Here is a 16,639-nt window from a genome sequence, read left to right on the forward strand (position 1 = left end):
TTTCCTAACATTTTTCAAATAAAAGCAAGGAACCACTAATCGGATGATGACTTCTATTGTGGAAGCCATGAGACAACGTTTACTTCTAGGTAGTTTCTTTTCACGATGAATAAAGTTTTGTGTTAGCTTAGATTTACATGACAGTTTATCTAGTTCGAGAGAGTAACTTGAGTCACCGTGCTAAAAAAAAAAAAAAAAAAATGTCTGTATAGCATTAATATATATATACTGTTATAAATGTCCCAGAACCAAAGAATTTCACTGTACCAAGAAAGGAGGGCCATTATAATATATGGGGCCACAACACAAGTATAAGGTGAGACAGAAAAGAAATATGCATGAGACGCTCTACTACAAAAAGTATGTAACATAACCAAAATCTAAGCCATTCCAACACCATTTACATTTGCCAAGATTTTACTAAATACCATGAAAAACTGCTTGGTCCAGCTCTTGTTGATCCTACCTTGTATCGTATCTCATTCTCATCATTGTATACCGTTCGTGTGGCGGGTTGTGTAATGCTTTGTCGATGAACATGTGAGGACATGTGACGGCTGCTTTACATACATGAAGCTTAGAGAAGATGAACACTAAACTACTGAAATTACCATTGATGAGAGAAATCTCAACCCAGTTCATGGTAGAGCAGCGATGGAGTATTTATGGATTGAAGCTTAAGTTTATTCAGAATCACTCCAACTATCACTATCATCTTCATCACTTCCAGCCAATGCCTGTTTAATAGTTCCAAATAAGTTCCATTTCAAAGAGAGAGACGGTTGGGGGTCGGGGGTAAAGAGATACCTGGCGAATTGCGTTTGCTTTCTCCAAGATAGCAGACATCCTCAAATTGGTTTTCGGACCCTGCACGCTCGGTCTTGTTACGGCTGCGGGCTTCAAGCTGAAGGACTGAAAAGTACAATCAGAATATTTTGTTAGCTAAGTCGTAACAGCCCAAGTCCACCACTAACAAATATTGTCCTCTTTGGACTTTTCCTTTCGGGCTTCCCCTCAAGATTTTTAAAACGTGTCCGCTAGGGAGAGGTTTCCACACCCTTATAAAGGATGTTTCGTTCTCTTCTCCAAGCGATGTGGGATCTCACATAAGTACTTGTATTTAGTAATACAAGCCAAAGATAACAAGAGAAAAGTTCAGCTTCAACCTTCGTTCGAATCTGTGCTAGCAGTGAATCTCTTTCATCAACCTTGGGTCCAATTTCAGGAAGTATCCGATCAGAAACTTTTCTCAACTGCAAATTGGTTAAGAAAGTTAATTCAAGCTCATCATCACCAAAAAAGTTCACAAAATACGTAATGAAATATTATCGAACCTTGCTTTTATCGTGGGCAGCAACAGCATCAATAAGAGGGCTTCGTGGACGAAGTAGCTTACTAGAAATACGTCGATTTCCATTCGGCATATTGACCCCAGAGGTTGACGGCATAAGAGGTGTGTTAGAAGACGAAGCTAGTTCTTCCTCTGTAGTTGGCAAATCGTGCTGAGATTGATCGTTCTTCACGAATGACATCGGCGCCATCATAGCATGGGAGTTTCTTTGTTCCCCTTCAAAATCCTGTGATAAATGATGAGATATATCAGGCCTTAATACGCTTTCTGATGCTGAGTAACTAAACGGTCGGAATGACTGCCCATTTGAAGATCCACTATCGCTTTTACAATTTAAATCGTCATTTGTTCGTCCTACTGAAGGCAGTTTCAATTCAGACTGTACTTTTTCTCCTTCAGACTTGAGAGAATCATGCTCCGTAATTTCCGAGGACATTGGCGGTAATGATGAAAACGGACTGTTACACTGTTTCACCATGGTGGCAGAATTATATTCAAGGTTTTCTTGGCTACTCATGGGCAATGAGAATGGAGAAGGTTGTGTTGCGGTATGTACCACATGACCAGATTCATGTGTGAGCTTATTATCATGAAAAGGGCTCTCGGGTTGTAAAGTCGCTGCACTTGACGATCCTAAACATGTACCTGTCTCTTCAGCTTTTGATGGTAATATCAAGTGAAATGGATCCTCAGTTCTAGGTGGGGCAGAAAAAACTTGTTGAACCTTCCCTAACCTCCACTGCATTGGAGGTAGAGGGGGCAGTGGTGGCATCTCATTCACATCGACTTGAGGTACCTCAGGCAGCAGGACGTAGCTAGGTAAGACGGGCTGTAATGTATCCATTGTAGAATCAGTCGTATCGCGATCGCTAATAGGATGTTGTATATATAACTCTGATAAAGCATGTGCAGCTTGATTTGTTGCTTCATTAGCTTTGCATTTAGGCTGTACCAGTTGGACAGGATTTGAAGACTTTACCAGTTCAACTTTTTCTTCATCTAATTGACCTGAAGATCGCTGTTCAAGGTGTGAAGAATTGGAAACATCAACATCTGCCTGTACAAGTTCCGTTTCCTTGTGTCTAGCTTGCAAATCTGGTGATGTAAATTCATTGCCCTCTTTAAGATCATCCTGATGGGAAGAATTGGATTCTGATTCCAAATTTTGTAGTTCCAAAGATTTTCGGCCAGAAGAACGATCATTAATAACTGAAGTACATCGGGTTTGCATAGGCACGGGTAAATTATGAATGCCATCATTCATCCCTGAACCTGGATAGCCAGAAACCAATTCATCTTCTAAGGGATTTACTTTCTTTCCAGTTAATGATCCCAAAGAACAATCTGAAGCATCTTTAAATTCATTTTGATTTGCAGAAGGATTCTCTAAGCCAGGATGATTTTCTGGTAAAGCATTCTTCATATACTCCGATACGGATAAATGACCATTCGAGGACGTGCTAACAACTTCATTCACATCATTAACAGTCGCAAATTCATCTGCTTGAAATGTTCCGGATGGAAGTTTATCTATGCTTGCATTTTCTTCATGGTTGAAATGATTTAAATTCTTGGGTGTGACTTCAGATATAGTAGCAGTCTTAGCTACAGTTGAAGTAGACAAAACCACACCATCCCCTTGAACACATACAGTCGCAACATCGCTACAGTTTACAGAATCAACCACCTCATCTGCTCGAATCTTTTCAGTCGTAACATCACTACAGCTAATAAAATCGACCACCTCCTTTGCTCGATCCTTTCCAGAAGCAACATCACTACAATTTACAGAGTCAATCACCTCATCTTCTCGTACCTTTTCAGCCACAACGTCGCCAAAGTTCACAGTATTAACCACCGCATCTGCTAGAACCTTTTCAGTCACAACGTCACTAGAGTTCACCGAATCGACCAACTCCTCTGATTGAACCTTTCCAGTTGCAAAATTACTGTACTTAATGGAATCCTCATGATCCAGATCACCTGGCGAAGAAAGTTCATCATGGGAGGAAACAGAAGTGGTAGGCAAAGTTACACCTTCTGAATGAACCGTTTCAGTCACAAAATCTCGTGTGTCCAAATGCATCTCATGGACTGTATCATTTGGATAACGGAGTTGCGGTTCATCCGAGGTATCATCAGCTGCTGTTGTCATATCTACGCTATTTGCGTCTCTCACAGAATATGTTACATCAGTTTCTGTCAAACCTTGTTCAACTTGAAGAACATCATCTGCTACATTTTCCACTTGACCCTTCAAATCCCGTGTTTGTAAGTCTTCATGTTTTGCTTCAGCTACTTCAATGTTGTCATCCTGCGATAAATCTACTGGTAAGTTATCATATTTTCCTTCAGCTACCACTACGGTATCATCGCCTTTCAGGACAACATCATTATATTTGTCATCTGAAGAATCATTTGTAGAAGAAACATATAAAGTCTCAGAGGGCAATAAAGACATAGGAGACGATCCAATTTCTGGCAAGGCTTGCTTGTCAATAGCTCTATCATCCTGGTATTCTTTTTGCAGCATTGTATCCTTGACCTTTCCTTCCGGTTCAATCTCAACAGCTTCCCCCAAGACATTTGAAAGATGCAATGAATTTTCAGATGTGGCCTCTACTTCTACGCCCTCCCTGTCTCGAATATGATAATCTCCAGATAGCATTGTGTCGTTAGCACGACTAACAGTCTCAGAGGAAACATCAAGGTGATTATCTTTATGACAACCTAGGTCGGTCTCCGTACTTGATGTCTGTGAATCAACATCAAAAAGGTTGGTAGATGATTTTTTATACAACTTTGGTTCCACCAATAAGGATGGAGATGGGCATGATTCTGAGTCTATCAGCGGTTGAGGAGGAATTGGATCCCAACATGAATCATCAAGTACTTCTTCAGATTTTGAGATTCTCTCATCAACACTGGTGTTATCAAGCACTCCAAGTTCATCAGCATTGCTTTCATAAGGATGAGAGGTATAATCCCGATTAGATGGCATGTTTTTAACATCCACCATACATGCTTTAGAAATCGAAGGTAATGCTTTAGCTGTTCCTTCAGAATCATACTGAGTGTTGTCGGCCAAACTACTTACTGTATCAGAGCATGAAAAACTGGATTGCTCTCTCTTGAATGAACTGTTACCATCATCTGATCTTGATGAGTTTATCAAGGATCGTGAATCAGATACTTGAGCTCGGGTTTCTAGGTGGTCGGCATTTGCATCAGATTCACTTCTCCGTTTTTCAAGGTTAACATTTTTAGATCTAGGTTCATTATCTGTCTCCATTTCTGACTCCATAGTAGCAAGAGCATCTACATAATTGTCTACTTCACTGATTATCTCATCAGAACGATACCCATCTATACTGCTCCCTATTTTTCCTTCTCCATATTCTAAATGGTTTTCGACCACCACCATTTGTAGATTGGGAGTTGTCTCAATCTCAACATCTGCAGTTGATTCAGGCACCTTCAAAATCTCCTCACCAGAAACATCACCGTTGATTGGTCTTTTCAATTCTTCTTCTTGGGCTATACATGATGAGCATGTATTTACCCTTCCAGGAGACTTGCTTGCAGGACTCACCGTAGTGATATCAAGTATTCTAAGCCCCAGTTCATTGGTATTATCTGAAATTGAATACAAGGTTGGTGCAGCAACAGATGCTTCATAAATCATCTTATGCTCTGGAGAAGGAGTCTCCAAAAATTTTTCCATGTAGCTTTTGCCATTTTTGGAGTCAATACATCCATTAAATTGCCTTTTCTTCAATTTTACAAGTCGTGAAGGATCATTAAAACAGCTTTCAATGCGCTCCTCCAAAAACAACTGATGTAGTCTATAGAAAAATTTGACGTTAGCAATTAAGTATATATAAGTGAGCATATGTCGTTGAACAAGTCGATAAAATTTCCTGAAGAAAAAAGGAATTAGAAACCCTACTTGGCATGGGATGTTGGTCCAATTTCTGGCGTTCCTCCATTCCTCCAGCGTGGTCCTTTCTTCTGCTAGGAGGCAAAGCAGCCATATTTTAAAACTAAAAAGATTACTGTCATGCATGGTTGTTTCACTAAGCAGGAAGGGTGTGTATACCATCTATAAATGACAGTCCAAGAATTGATAGGTAAGATGAGCCCAAATGAACATATTTTCTCTAAGAATTTAAGAACCCTACGGGTAAATAAACTTTATGTTGGAAATTGCCCACGATCGAAATATGTCGAAACAGATAACTGAAGTGGAAGAACAACTTGAGGGGAGAGAGCTTTTGAATAGAGGAACCTTAAGCATGTATGCTTTATTAATTCTCTTTTTTGTTTTTGTGTAAATAACATACCTCTCATGAGTATTTATAGTGGAGATTGCATAATCAATCTCCTAAACTTTCAAATCAATAATTACTAAATCTTCCTAATGGATCTCCTAAACTTTTAAAATCAATAACTACTAAATCTTTGTAATCGATCAACTAAACTTTCAAATCAATAACTACTAAATCTTTCTAATTGGTCTCCTAAACTTTCAAATTAATAACTATTAAATCTTTATCCTAAAATCGCACTAGGTTAATAACTTCTTTTGCTAAGTCAAGCTTATTAACTCACACTTCACGACTTCTCTTCTCTAAGAGATCCAACACAAGCAACTTGCACATGCAGAGGCTCAAACATAAGCCACCCAGATGCAAATTTAGTTTTCAATAAAAATATTCTGTAGGTGACTAATAATTATTCAATTAAAGTAATCTTTAGAGAAGACATACAAAATAATGACTCGTGGATGATTTGACAAAATTACAACGTATCGTGTTGACTATATTGATCTGTTAAATAAACAATCAGTCACCAAATAGATAAACAAATAAATTAGCCTAAAAAAAAGGTGCCCAACCAGTCAAATTAGTAAGAGCAAGAGAAAGAGAGAGACAATGGATGAGCTGCATTAAATTAACTACAATATTGAATATACCTTCACTTTACGAATTTTCTTCTCCCTTTGAGGCACCATATTTGATCTCTCAGAAGCCGTGGATTCCACTTTAAATACTGACGGGTCAGTGTATCGCTTCAAACATGCCCCAGCCCCTGCAACATCAAACCTATTCCAAAGGCAGACAGTCAAAGAATTTCTTTTTAAATCCTAGAGGCATATTTCTTTTACATTTATACAAAAGTTTAACATACTTGTCTAAAAGAAATAAACGTGGGGGGCCCCTGCATTCTTCATATGAATCCATGACAAACCGAGGCAAGTCTCCACGAGCAACAAGATTTTGTGCAGACTGGAAATTAGGATGCCAGTCAAGTCCTGCAATATAATTCATGATTGTGATTTAAGAGTTTATCCTTAAGATGTTTGAACCCTCAAAATACAAACTTCATTTCATTTTAGATGAACTGAAGTCATTTCAAACAAACAAGATAAGCATAAAATAGATTTTGTTGGATGGTTTCATCTAATGATACTAGCCCTTATCTAAAAAAAAACAATAGAATTTGAGTCATTCCAATGTGAGATCAAAATGGTTAAATATGAAAAAGATTCGATAGGATAAATAATCACATTCAACATGCCTAGATGCATGCAACCTTCTATGCATAAAAAGCCAACATTAAGTACAAAGGTTAATTAGATCTTGCAATATTCGCTCCAACCTTCCTACCAAACTGTGATAAATCAATATCTCATTTTCAGAAAATCTTCGCATTATTCGTCGGAACTTGAAAAATACATATAATTACTTAATCATGATGAAGGTGCATGCGGCCCTCAAGAAACAAATAACAATATGTTGCAAGTTTTTAACACCATAAATCAGTATTCAGATCATATATGCACTAAAGTATATAAATCAACAACCAGATAGCAAGACTATTTTTACAAAATCTTAAAATGAACATGAAAGTTCAGTGCTGCCTTTGCATGAAGTGATGCAGTGACTGTGAGCATGAGTTTGTTTGTTTATAGAAGTAGTTTGAAATCAAGAGGAATAATTTCTAAGTCCCTACATCACATTCTTTAAAATAATAGAAAATATAGAACGAAAATTACAACATTGACATGATTGTTAGTAAAAGTATAACATTACATACGATAGACTAACCTGCACTAGTGAAGAAAGATGTATGATTTGTTTGGGATAGAAATGCTTTCTCAATTGAAGGAACTTCTGCCTCAAGTTGCTGCACACGAATCATAAGACCATGGCCTCGTGCAGCCGTTGAAATGACCTCTTCATGTAAGTCGTGGAATACCTCAGCAGCAAACCTTTTATCAAATAAACAGAAACAAAGATGAAGCCATATCTCAAGGGGGAAATCTCTTTAAATACTATAGAGGTGAAAAAGAGTCCTAGAGCGCTAGTAAAATATTTGAAACAAATCCTTTCAATTTTTCACAATCTTTCGAAACAAACAATGAAGCGGAAGAACAACTTGAGGGGAATACAGGAACCTTAAGCAGTTATGCTTTTTTATTATTATTATTATTATTATTATTATTTTAAATAACATACATCTCATGAGTAGAGAGTATATAGGGGAGATTGCATAATCAATCTCCTAAACTTTCAAATCAATAACTACTAAATCTTCCTAATCGAACTCCTAAACTTTCAAATCTTTCTTAATCGATCTCCTAAACTTTCAAATCAATAACTACTAAATCTTCCTAATTGATCTCCTAAACTTTCAAATTAACAGCTACTAGATCTTTATCCTAAAATCGCTCTAGGTTAATAATTTCTTTTGCTAAGTCAAGCTTATTAACTCACATTCTACTCCATAAGCTTGACTTTGTTCGAAATTTTTACTCCCAGCAATTCCTGCATCACTACATACTTAACCCTTGCTAGGGCCTCGGTTAGAATATCTGCACGTTGTTGTCTAGTGCATATGGACTCCACAAGGATTTGTCTCTTCTCAATACACTCACACATGAAGTGGAAGCAAGTGTCAATGTGTTTGTTGCGTCCGTGAAATATTGGATTCTTCATCAGTGCAATCGCGGATTTGTTATCGATGTAGAGAGTTATTGGCTTTAGTTCACTTCTAGTCCCTTCGCTCAACAAATTTCTCAGCCATAATGCTTGGCATGACGCAGCAGTTGCTGCCATGAACTCGGTCTCACAGAATGATAATGTCACAGTTCGTTGCTTCTTAGATTGCCAAGAGATCAAATTTCCGTTGAGATAAAACGTCATTCGTGCGGTGCTTCTTCTATCGTCAATGTCTCCAACTAAATCACTATCAGTAAAACCGACTAGTTCTTCAGGACCTCGTCCTCTTTGATACTTCAACACATAGCTTGTGGTTTCCTTCACATAGTGGAGAATGTGCTTAACCGCTTGATGCATCATAGTGGGCTTTTCCATGTACCTACTCATTATTCAAACAGCGTATGAAAGGTCCGGACAAGTATGAGTCAAGTACCTTAGACTTCCGATGACATGCCTAAACTCAGTGGAATTCAGCAAGCTTCCTTCAACATCTTTCCTGAGTTGTAACTTTGCTTCCATGGGATACTTGGTCGGGTTGCATTCTGTCATCTTAAATTGCGGCAACAACTTCTTAGCATAGGCCGATTACTTTAGGGTGATGCAATCTTTCCTTTGGTCCACTTCAATACCGAGGTAGTATGTGAGTAACTCGAGATCAGTCATCTCAAATTCTTTCATCATTTGCTACTTGAACTCTTTGACGCCTTCCACACTTCAGCCAGTGACGATCAGGTCATCAACGTACACGCCAACGATGAGTGTTTCAACCCCACCGTTTCTTATGTTCTTGTGAGCACTTCATGAAGTTTAGACTCTTTAACCTCTTGTTCAGACATATGTACCATGCTCGACGGCATCCCATATGCCCTAGCTTGTAAGTTAACACGCATCTTTATCGATCATGCTGCGTAATTACTCTTCGTGAGTAATGGGTACTAGAGCGTTACACTCCCCTCCCTTCCGCTCCTTATTATTTCACATCTCCTCCAGCAACTTCGTGTGGTGACAACATTTGTTTCGACATCCGAGCTCTTATACCAAATGTTGGAAATTGCCCACGATCGAAATATGTCGAAACAAATAACTGAATCTAAAGAACAACTTGAGGGAAAAGAGCTTTTGAATAGAGGAACCTTAAGCACTTGTGCTTTATTAATTATTATTATTATTATTTTTTTTTTTTTTAAATAACCTACCTCTTCTGAGTATTTAGAGTTATAGGAGATTTCATAATCAATCTCCTAAACTTTCAAATTAATAACTACTAAATCTTCTTAATTTATCTCCTAAACTTTCAAATCAATAACTACTCAGTTTTTCTAATCATAAATCCTTGATCTCCTAAACTTTCAAATTAATAACTACTAAATCTTTATCCTAAGATCAGTTTATGTTAATAAGTTCTTTTTGCTAAGTCAAGTCTTTATTCTAAAATCGCTCTAGGTTAATAAGTTCTTTTGGTTAAGTCAAGCTTATTAACTCATGCCAATTATTTTTCAGAGTCCTCAACAGAAATATTAAGAAGCTCAGCTGCTGAAGTTAATCAACATTACCAAAATTACAATTAAAACTACAGAAAATTTGAGAAGGTAAAGATTAGAATCTATGCAAATATTTTACCCATATGTAAACGGCAAACCAAAGATTAGTATAAAGTTTTAGGAATTATGGAGTAGTTAATCAGCTATTAATCAAGTCGTATACGAGTCGCTAGTCGTTATCAAATAGTCTTAAGAACATAACTTGGAAACTAAATTATCAGAAAGAGCAAAATGGATTGAAAGAAGGAGAATTCAAGCCGATAATTCTAGAAACAAACCAAAAATCTCTCGCGTTCAGCATTTCACTCATCACATTAATTTAAATCCAAAACCTAATTAAGGCAAGGTCAACTGATTCTACAATTTACTCCTAAAACTCTGATTCAACACAAACCTCTCAATTCAACGCTCATTCCAATCATTCAACTCACAAACCATCCCCAATTCCAAGAAGAAACACTCATTCATTATCAAACATCCACAATTGAGAAGAATCAGAACAATCCACTAAAAAAGAAAAGAAAAACAGTAGTAGTAAAAGAAAACGAAAAAGAAAAGAAAGAAAGAAAGAAAATCTCACTCCGCAAGGTCACCGAGTTGGCGCAAGACTCCAACGAGGCCAGCCATGGCAACTCCTTCAAGAAGAGCTTCGGGATCATCTTTATCGGCGGCCTTGTACAGCTCAGGATCCGCCAAGCCGTACTCGTTCCTAATTTGGTACCTACTCAGCGGCATTTCTTCTTCCTCCTCGTACTCGTCCCCAAGCTCGACACTGCAATCCAACTGATTCTGAAATTCACCGCCGGGCTCCGATGGTGCTCGCCACTACATTTCTCACCGGAAAAGCACCGAAGAGAGAGAGAGAGAAAGGTGAGTTAATTGGGAATCGATTAAAGATGTGAAGGGATGAATTAATATACGGTTGTCTCGGCCACTGTTTGGAAAGAGTATATTTAATGTTCCCTCACCTCTCTTCTCAATTATATGCATCATTTTTTACACTTAAAATATATTTATTAATTATTATAAATATATTTTTTAGAATTTTACACTTTGGTCCTTCAACTTTGCTTCATTTGCATTTCAGGCTCTTCTTTCTCCTAAGCTTTCTTTTTTAATCTCTCCGTCAAATTTCCATTAATTACTTCACGGAAAGTTAATATGATACTTATTTTTTCTTTTTAGTTATCAAAATTGCAGTAGACGCGTTTTAAAATCATGAGGTTGATGGCGACATGTAACGAGCCACAACGGATAATATATGTTAGCGGTGAGTTTGGCTTGTTACAAATAGTATCAGAGCGAGACACTGAGCGATGTGCTAGTAAGGACGTTGGACTTTCAAGGGGGTAGATTGTGAGATCGTACATTGGTCGAAGAGACAATCAAATCATCCTTATAAAGGGTGTGAAACATTTTGCTAGTAAACGTATTTTAAAGTAATGGGCTTGGGCTAAGGTGGACAATATCTACTAGCGGTGGGTTTGAACTATTACACACAATAAGAAGTTGATGCTTGGAGTGAACCGTACAAGACAATGTCGGATGTTCAAAACCGAAAAAATGAATTTTTTTTATAGGTTAGGGGTCGATTTATTTCTATTAAAAATAAGCTTCTCGACTTTAATTTTTTTTTTAATTTCTAAAGTATTGCATTATTTTAAAAATAAGTACTAGAATGTAGTGGGTACTTTGTGATTTCTAAAGATGACACTTTTATTATTCTTTTATTTCACAAAAATTGGTACTTTTGAAAATGACAACGTTTGTATGCACATGAATATGTCGAATTGTTGTCCATATATTATTTTGTCATGTTATAAACAAATTAATATGGAAAGGTTTCTTTTTTTTGTTTTTCTTCTATTATTATAACTATGCAACTGGAAGTATTATCATTAAGTTTCGGAAAGTCGAGACTAGAGCCGACGACTTATGAAGAGATAAACGGGTAGGAGTTGCAAAAAAAAAAAAAAAAAAAAAAAAAAAAAAAAAAANCCTCTCGTAAGAAAAAATATCAAATGATCGATTCACCGTTGAGACAGGATATTCGCTCTACTTGTCAGTGACCTCACAGAATCACAATCGACACGGTTGTCGTTGTTAGAAAGGATAAAGTAGCTCTCGAGTTTTCAGTAGTTTCATCTTCTTGATTGGTTTTAATAAAAGTGTGAGTATTTCTTACAAAACATTCGAATATACTCTCAAACAGTATGGAATCCTCATCCTACTCTACAATACCCTAAATTTTGTATAATGGGTCACGATCCTTGTTATTTTTCGTAGTATACCCGACAAAACGAGAGATGAGTGACTCGTTTAAGTTTCGAGTTTCTCGACTTCAACGGAAAAATAAAACAGAGCACCTGACAATTTATCTATATAGACCAAAAGCTACAAGATCGCCCCTTTCATCCTGGATCGATGGATGGATCGTATAATTCAAGTTTTTCCGGGAGGTCTCTCGTTAAAACTCAATTAAAAAAAAAAATAGATTTTTAACAATAAAAAAATCCAATTTATAGGAGGAGGAATAAATAAAATAAAATAAAAAAATAAAAACGACGTAGCTTAGAAAACACATCGTCCCGCTTATTTGGTGCTGGCTGTATCGGATCGTGTTTTTTTTTTTTTTTTTTTTTTTTTTTTTTTTTTTTTTTTTTTTTTTTTTTNTTGCCGTTAGTTATCGGGTACTCCGATCCCATTGTATGTTCATGTTCTCAGTTCATCACGACCGTCCATTGTATTGACTTTGAATCAGAAACAAAAAAACAAAGATAATCATTAGAAGAAAACTTCAATTGGAGCATGAAACAAAGTTTGAATCAATAATTATTCATGCCAATCTTGATATCAAGCATGATATTATAGTTAGAAAGGAAGTCAATTACCTACAAGTATAGGGGCTTATTTGCAAATCACTCATCGAATTTAGGTTAATTAAATTATCGAGGGTCGGGATAGTTCTATAGTGGTAAGAATTTCAGCTTCATATCTATAGTTTTAAAATTCTCGAGGTTACACCTTAAATATCACTAATTATCTAATGAACAATTTGTATAGAATCTAACTATATAAGTCAAATCTCTGTCAAGCCCCCGAGAGAGTGGACCCTATTCTTCAAGTTCTTACTCAACTTACACTAAAATTAGTGAATTTCATCTCGTGATATTATGTTTTTTTGTTTTCTATTTGGTTAAGTCTCTCACCGGCCCGAGTTTAGATTAAAATCTATTTTTTTCATGAGCCCATTGATGAAGATTGATTGAATTCATCATGGGCTAAGAGGAATTGGACCTGAAGAAGGTCCTTCTAGGAAAACACCCAAATACAAGAACATGGCCACGTGTGGTTTGCATAGGCTCGGTATAGCTTCAATTAGCTTGATTGGCTCGTTTTGACCATTTTAAACGGTCTCAAAACCGTTTCTAATGTACGCAAGATCATGAAAGGTTAACTACTGTTATGAACAATTAATAATATTTAACATTGTTTCGGACTGATTTTAGAACACTTAAATTAGATTGACTCCATGAACCGAGTTTAAGAAAGCATCTTATATAGGTCTAAAATTTTACGTGGTCGCATTGCAATGTAACTTTATAGGTGTAATGCCTCGTGTTTCAGGAGTCAACCCTAGATTTGGAATCTAGTTTGGTATCTGATGGACCCAATATTCTCCTACAACATAATTACATTATCTACTCGTCTAAAAGTACTTCTTAGAGTGAATATCATCTCCATAGACTAACACGGGTCCTTTCAGTATGTTTTATCTTTACTCGCATGCTTCCTAAGAAAAATTTTCGAACGTTACCTAACATAAGATTGCTCTAAGCTAACATGCTTAAATTTGAGATTTATGATTGAGTCATAAAAAATACATATATATCTTGTTGGTATATATATATATATAGGCACTATAACCTATATGGGTCACAACCTCATTATACTCATCTATAAATACGGTCGTAATCCATATAGGTCAAAGTGTCATTCAACTAAACATGGTATCAGAGCCATACCCTAAAGTTAGACATGTCAATAGAATTCTCAAATATCAAACAGAATTGTGAGTCTCGAAGGTGTAGTCAAAAGTGACTAACGTGTCGAACAAAGGGTGTTACTTTGTTCGAGGGCTCCGGAGAAAGGAGTCGAGTCTTGATTAAGGGGAGGCTATTCGAGAGCTCCATAAGCCTCAGGGAAGGCTTATAGTGTACTTTGTTCGAGGGAGGATTGTTGAGGATTATTGAGAGTGAGTCCCACATTGGTTAATTTAGTGGAAGATCGTGGGTTTATAAGTGAGGAATACTATCTCTCTTGATATGAGGCATTTCGGGGAAGCCCAGAGCAAAGTCATAAGAGTTTATGCTTAAAGTGAATAATATCATACCGTTGTAGAGAGTCGTGATCGAAAATTTGTAATCGAGACATTTATAGTGATGGAGAATAAGCTTAGATTTGACTTTTTTATTCATTATTGTATGATATTATTTATAGAAAGAAACAATAATGAAGATTGGGAGATTTGAGACAGCAACATTTCATAAGATAAAGACATAAACAATTGCATGTTCTGTGGTCAGAAGCAGCTCAAAAAACATAGGCAAATGTATAGCGCTATCTTTTTCATAACATATAGGTTCGAGAATTTAAACTTCTAATCGGTTAAAACTATTCATAGGTTGAATTATATTATTTAGCATAAAGAGAAACTTGTTCATGATTCGAGCATAGTTGTTAACATGAGTATATGTAACAGCTTAAGTCACCGCTAACAGATATTATCCTCTTTGGGCTTTCCCTCAATATTTTTAATCCATTTTAAAAACCTTAAAGGGGAAGCCTGAAACAAAAAGGACAAAGAGAACAATATCTGCTAGTGGTGGGCTGGGTTGTTATAATATAGCTCACCAATTATCAATGTATATTCTTTCATTTGAGATTAGAGGTTCAAATCTTTCATATCTCATATTTGTTTTACTAAAAAAAACTCTACTCAACTCATTTGATAACATACAATAATCGACGTATATTCTTTCGTTTTAGCTATTCTTTCGTGTATTATATACATACATATATATACCTATTCACTTTAAACTATAATTTTGTTCTAAGTTAAATAAAAATTTACTCCAAAAATTAAGAACGAAGACTACCTTTACGTGAGATCTCATATCAGTTGGAGAGGGAAACTAAGTATTCTTTATAAACGCGTTTTAAAAACCTTGAAGGGAAAGCTCAAAGAGGACAATGTGAGTGGACTTGAGTTGTTATAAGGCTCGTTAAAAACAGCAAAGACTAAATTTAAGTGATTTTAACCCAAAAATATCCTAAAAAAAATGTATAGGTTATAGAAAATAAGAGAAGAAGATAAGGGAGTGGTCCTATAAGTTCCAAGTTGTGGAAAGGGCAGGTGGGTAAGGTTTGAGGTCCCAGTCCCAAGTAAGGCCTTTAATTAATTTGTAGCAGCAGAACTAAAGACACCCACTTCTGCTATGAATCTGAGAAGGTGTGTGAAGAGCAAGATGGAGAAGCAGGGCACGTGCTGTACTGACTCAACCCAAAATGCTCATGTAAATCACAAAATAAGATGCCTTTTTGAGTTGGTTCTTCATGTGCCCCTCTTCCCCATCTTGACCTCTGCACCTTAATCACTTAGGCTTCTGCTTCTGCTTCAGCTTCAGGTCAGATACTTCACTTTCTTTTACTTTATGCCATTGGGTTCTAGGGTTTCGGTTCTGGGGTTTCTTCGAGCTCTGTTTCTGGCTTTTAACTATGTAACAGTCTCAACTAACAGATGTTGTCTTCTTTGGACTTTTCTTTTGGTAGAGAGAAGTTTCCACACCCTTATCAAGAATGTTTCGTTCCCTTCTCCAACCGATGTGAAATCTCACATCCTATGACTTAGGTTAGGTGAGTTTGAGATGAGTTCTGTCGTTTGTGTGAGTTTAAAATGATTTTCTCCCGTTAGAGGGTTTGTTTCAATTGTGTTGAAATTCTTTTTAGATTGTTCACTTCATAAACAAGTGCAGGATTGGGGAAATATTATTGGAGATCACTATAATGAAATATAAAAAAGCTCCCTATTCGAAACTATCATGGTTTATTTGTAAAAATTGTGTTCATATTGGTATGAAGGTAAGCGATTATAGAAACAATAGACAAGCATTTGACGTAACTTACAAGACACGAGCCTTAATTGTCATGCAAGACTTTGATGAGAATGAAAGCTCATCAGAGTAATCGAGAAGAATAAAGCAATGAGTTGTAAGCTCAAAGCTCTCACCCGTCATTAATTTATGACACAATCGTGGTTGATATGTATATTTTAACGTCAACTTGGTAACGAGAAATTCATTGAAGGTTAGACAATCGAACATACTCACATTTCATGAACTTTAAATTTATTTTATTTTTTTCCCTTAAAAATTCATTGTTTTCCAAGTCTGCAGAAATCAATCTAAAAAGAGAGAATAAAAAAGTGAAAATAAAAGGCAAACGGGAAATATTTAAATAAATTATTTACTTGATAAAAAAAAAGTTTAAAATGTACCAAAATTGAGGGAAAATCAGAGTTAAATAAAAATAATAATAACTAAAGGATCACTGATGAAAATAAATAAGAAACAAGAACCATAAACCAAAACCAAAACGTTATAAAACGAGACGTAACCGACTGGAATCCTACGCGCAAAAGATTTTTCGAGATCGTTGAAATAAGACCCTAAGCTCGTTCACGA

The 16,639-nt window shown here is 36.3% G+C and overlaps 1 protein-coding gene and 1 long non-coding RNA gene across 2 annotated transcripts; one reads left to right on the forward strand and one right to left on the reverse strand.

Annotated features, from left to right (window-relative positions):
• Nucleotides 1-191: 191 nt before the first annotated feature.
• On the reverse strand, nucleotides 192-10,822 carry LOC111781291 (protein SCAR2-like). The gene is made up of 9 exons (XM_023661802.1): nucleotides 10,477-10,822; nucleotides 7,462-7,625; nucleotides 6,542-6,665; nucleotides 6,327-6,456; nucleotides 5,301-5,362; nucleotides 1,335-5,196; nucleotides 1,167-1,253; nucleotides 808-912; nucleotides 192-737 (listed from the first exon to the last, which is right to left on the reverse strand). The coding sequence occupies exons 1-9, from the start codon at nucleotides 10,629-10,631 to the stop codon at nucleotides 684-686; spliced, it is 4,743 nt and encodes a 1,580-aa protein (XP_023517570.1). The 5' UTR covers nucleotides 10,632-10,822; the 3' UTR covers nucleotides 192-683.
• Nucleotides 10,823-15,391: 4,569 nt separating this feature from the next.
• On the forward strand, nucleotides 15,392-15,996 carry LOC111782191. Its single transcript, XR_002813066.1, has 2 exons — nucleotides 15,392-15,583; nucleotides 15,729-15,996. It is a non-coding gene; the product is annotated as an uncharacterized LOC111782191 (long non-coding RNA).
• The last annotated feature ends 643 nt before the right edge of the window (nucleotides 15,997-16,639 follow it).

This window comes from Cucurbita pepo, chromosome LG19 (assembly GCF_002806865.2).
Source record: "Cucurbita pepo subsp. pepo cultivar mu-cu-16 chromosome LG19, ASM280686v2, whole genome shotgun sequence".
Lineage (NCBI taxonomy): Eukaryota > Viridiplantae > Streptophyta > Magnoliopsida > Cucurbitales > Cucurbitaceae > Cucurbita > Cucurbita pepo.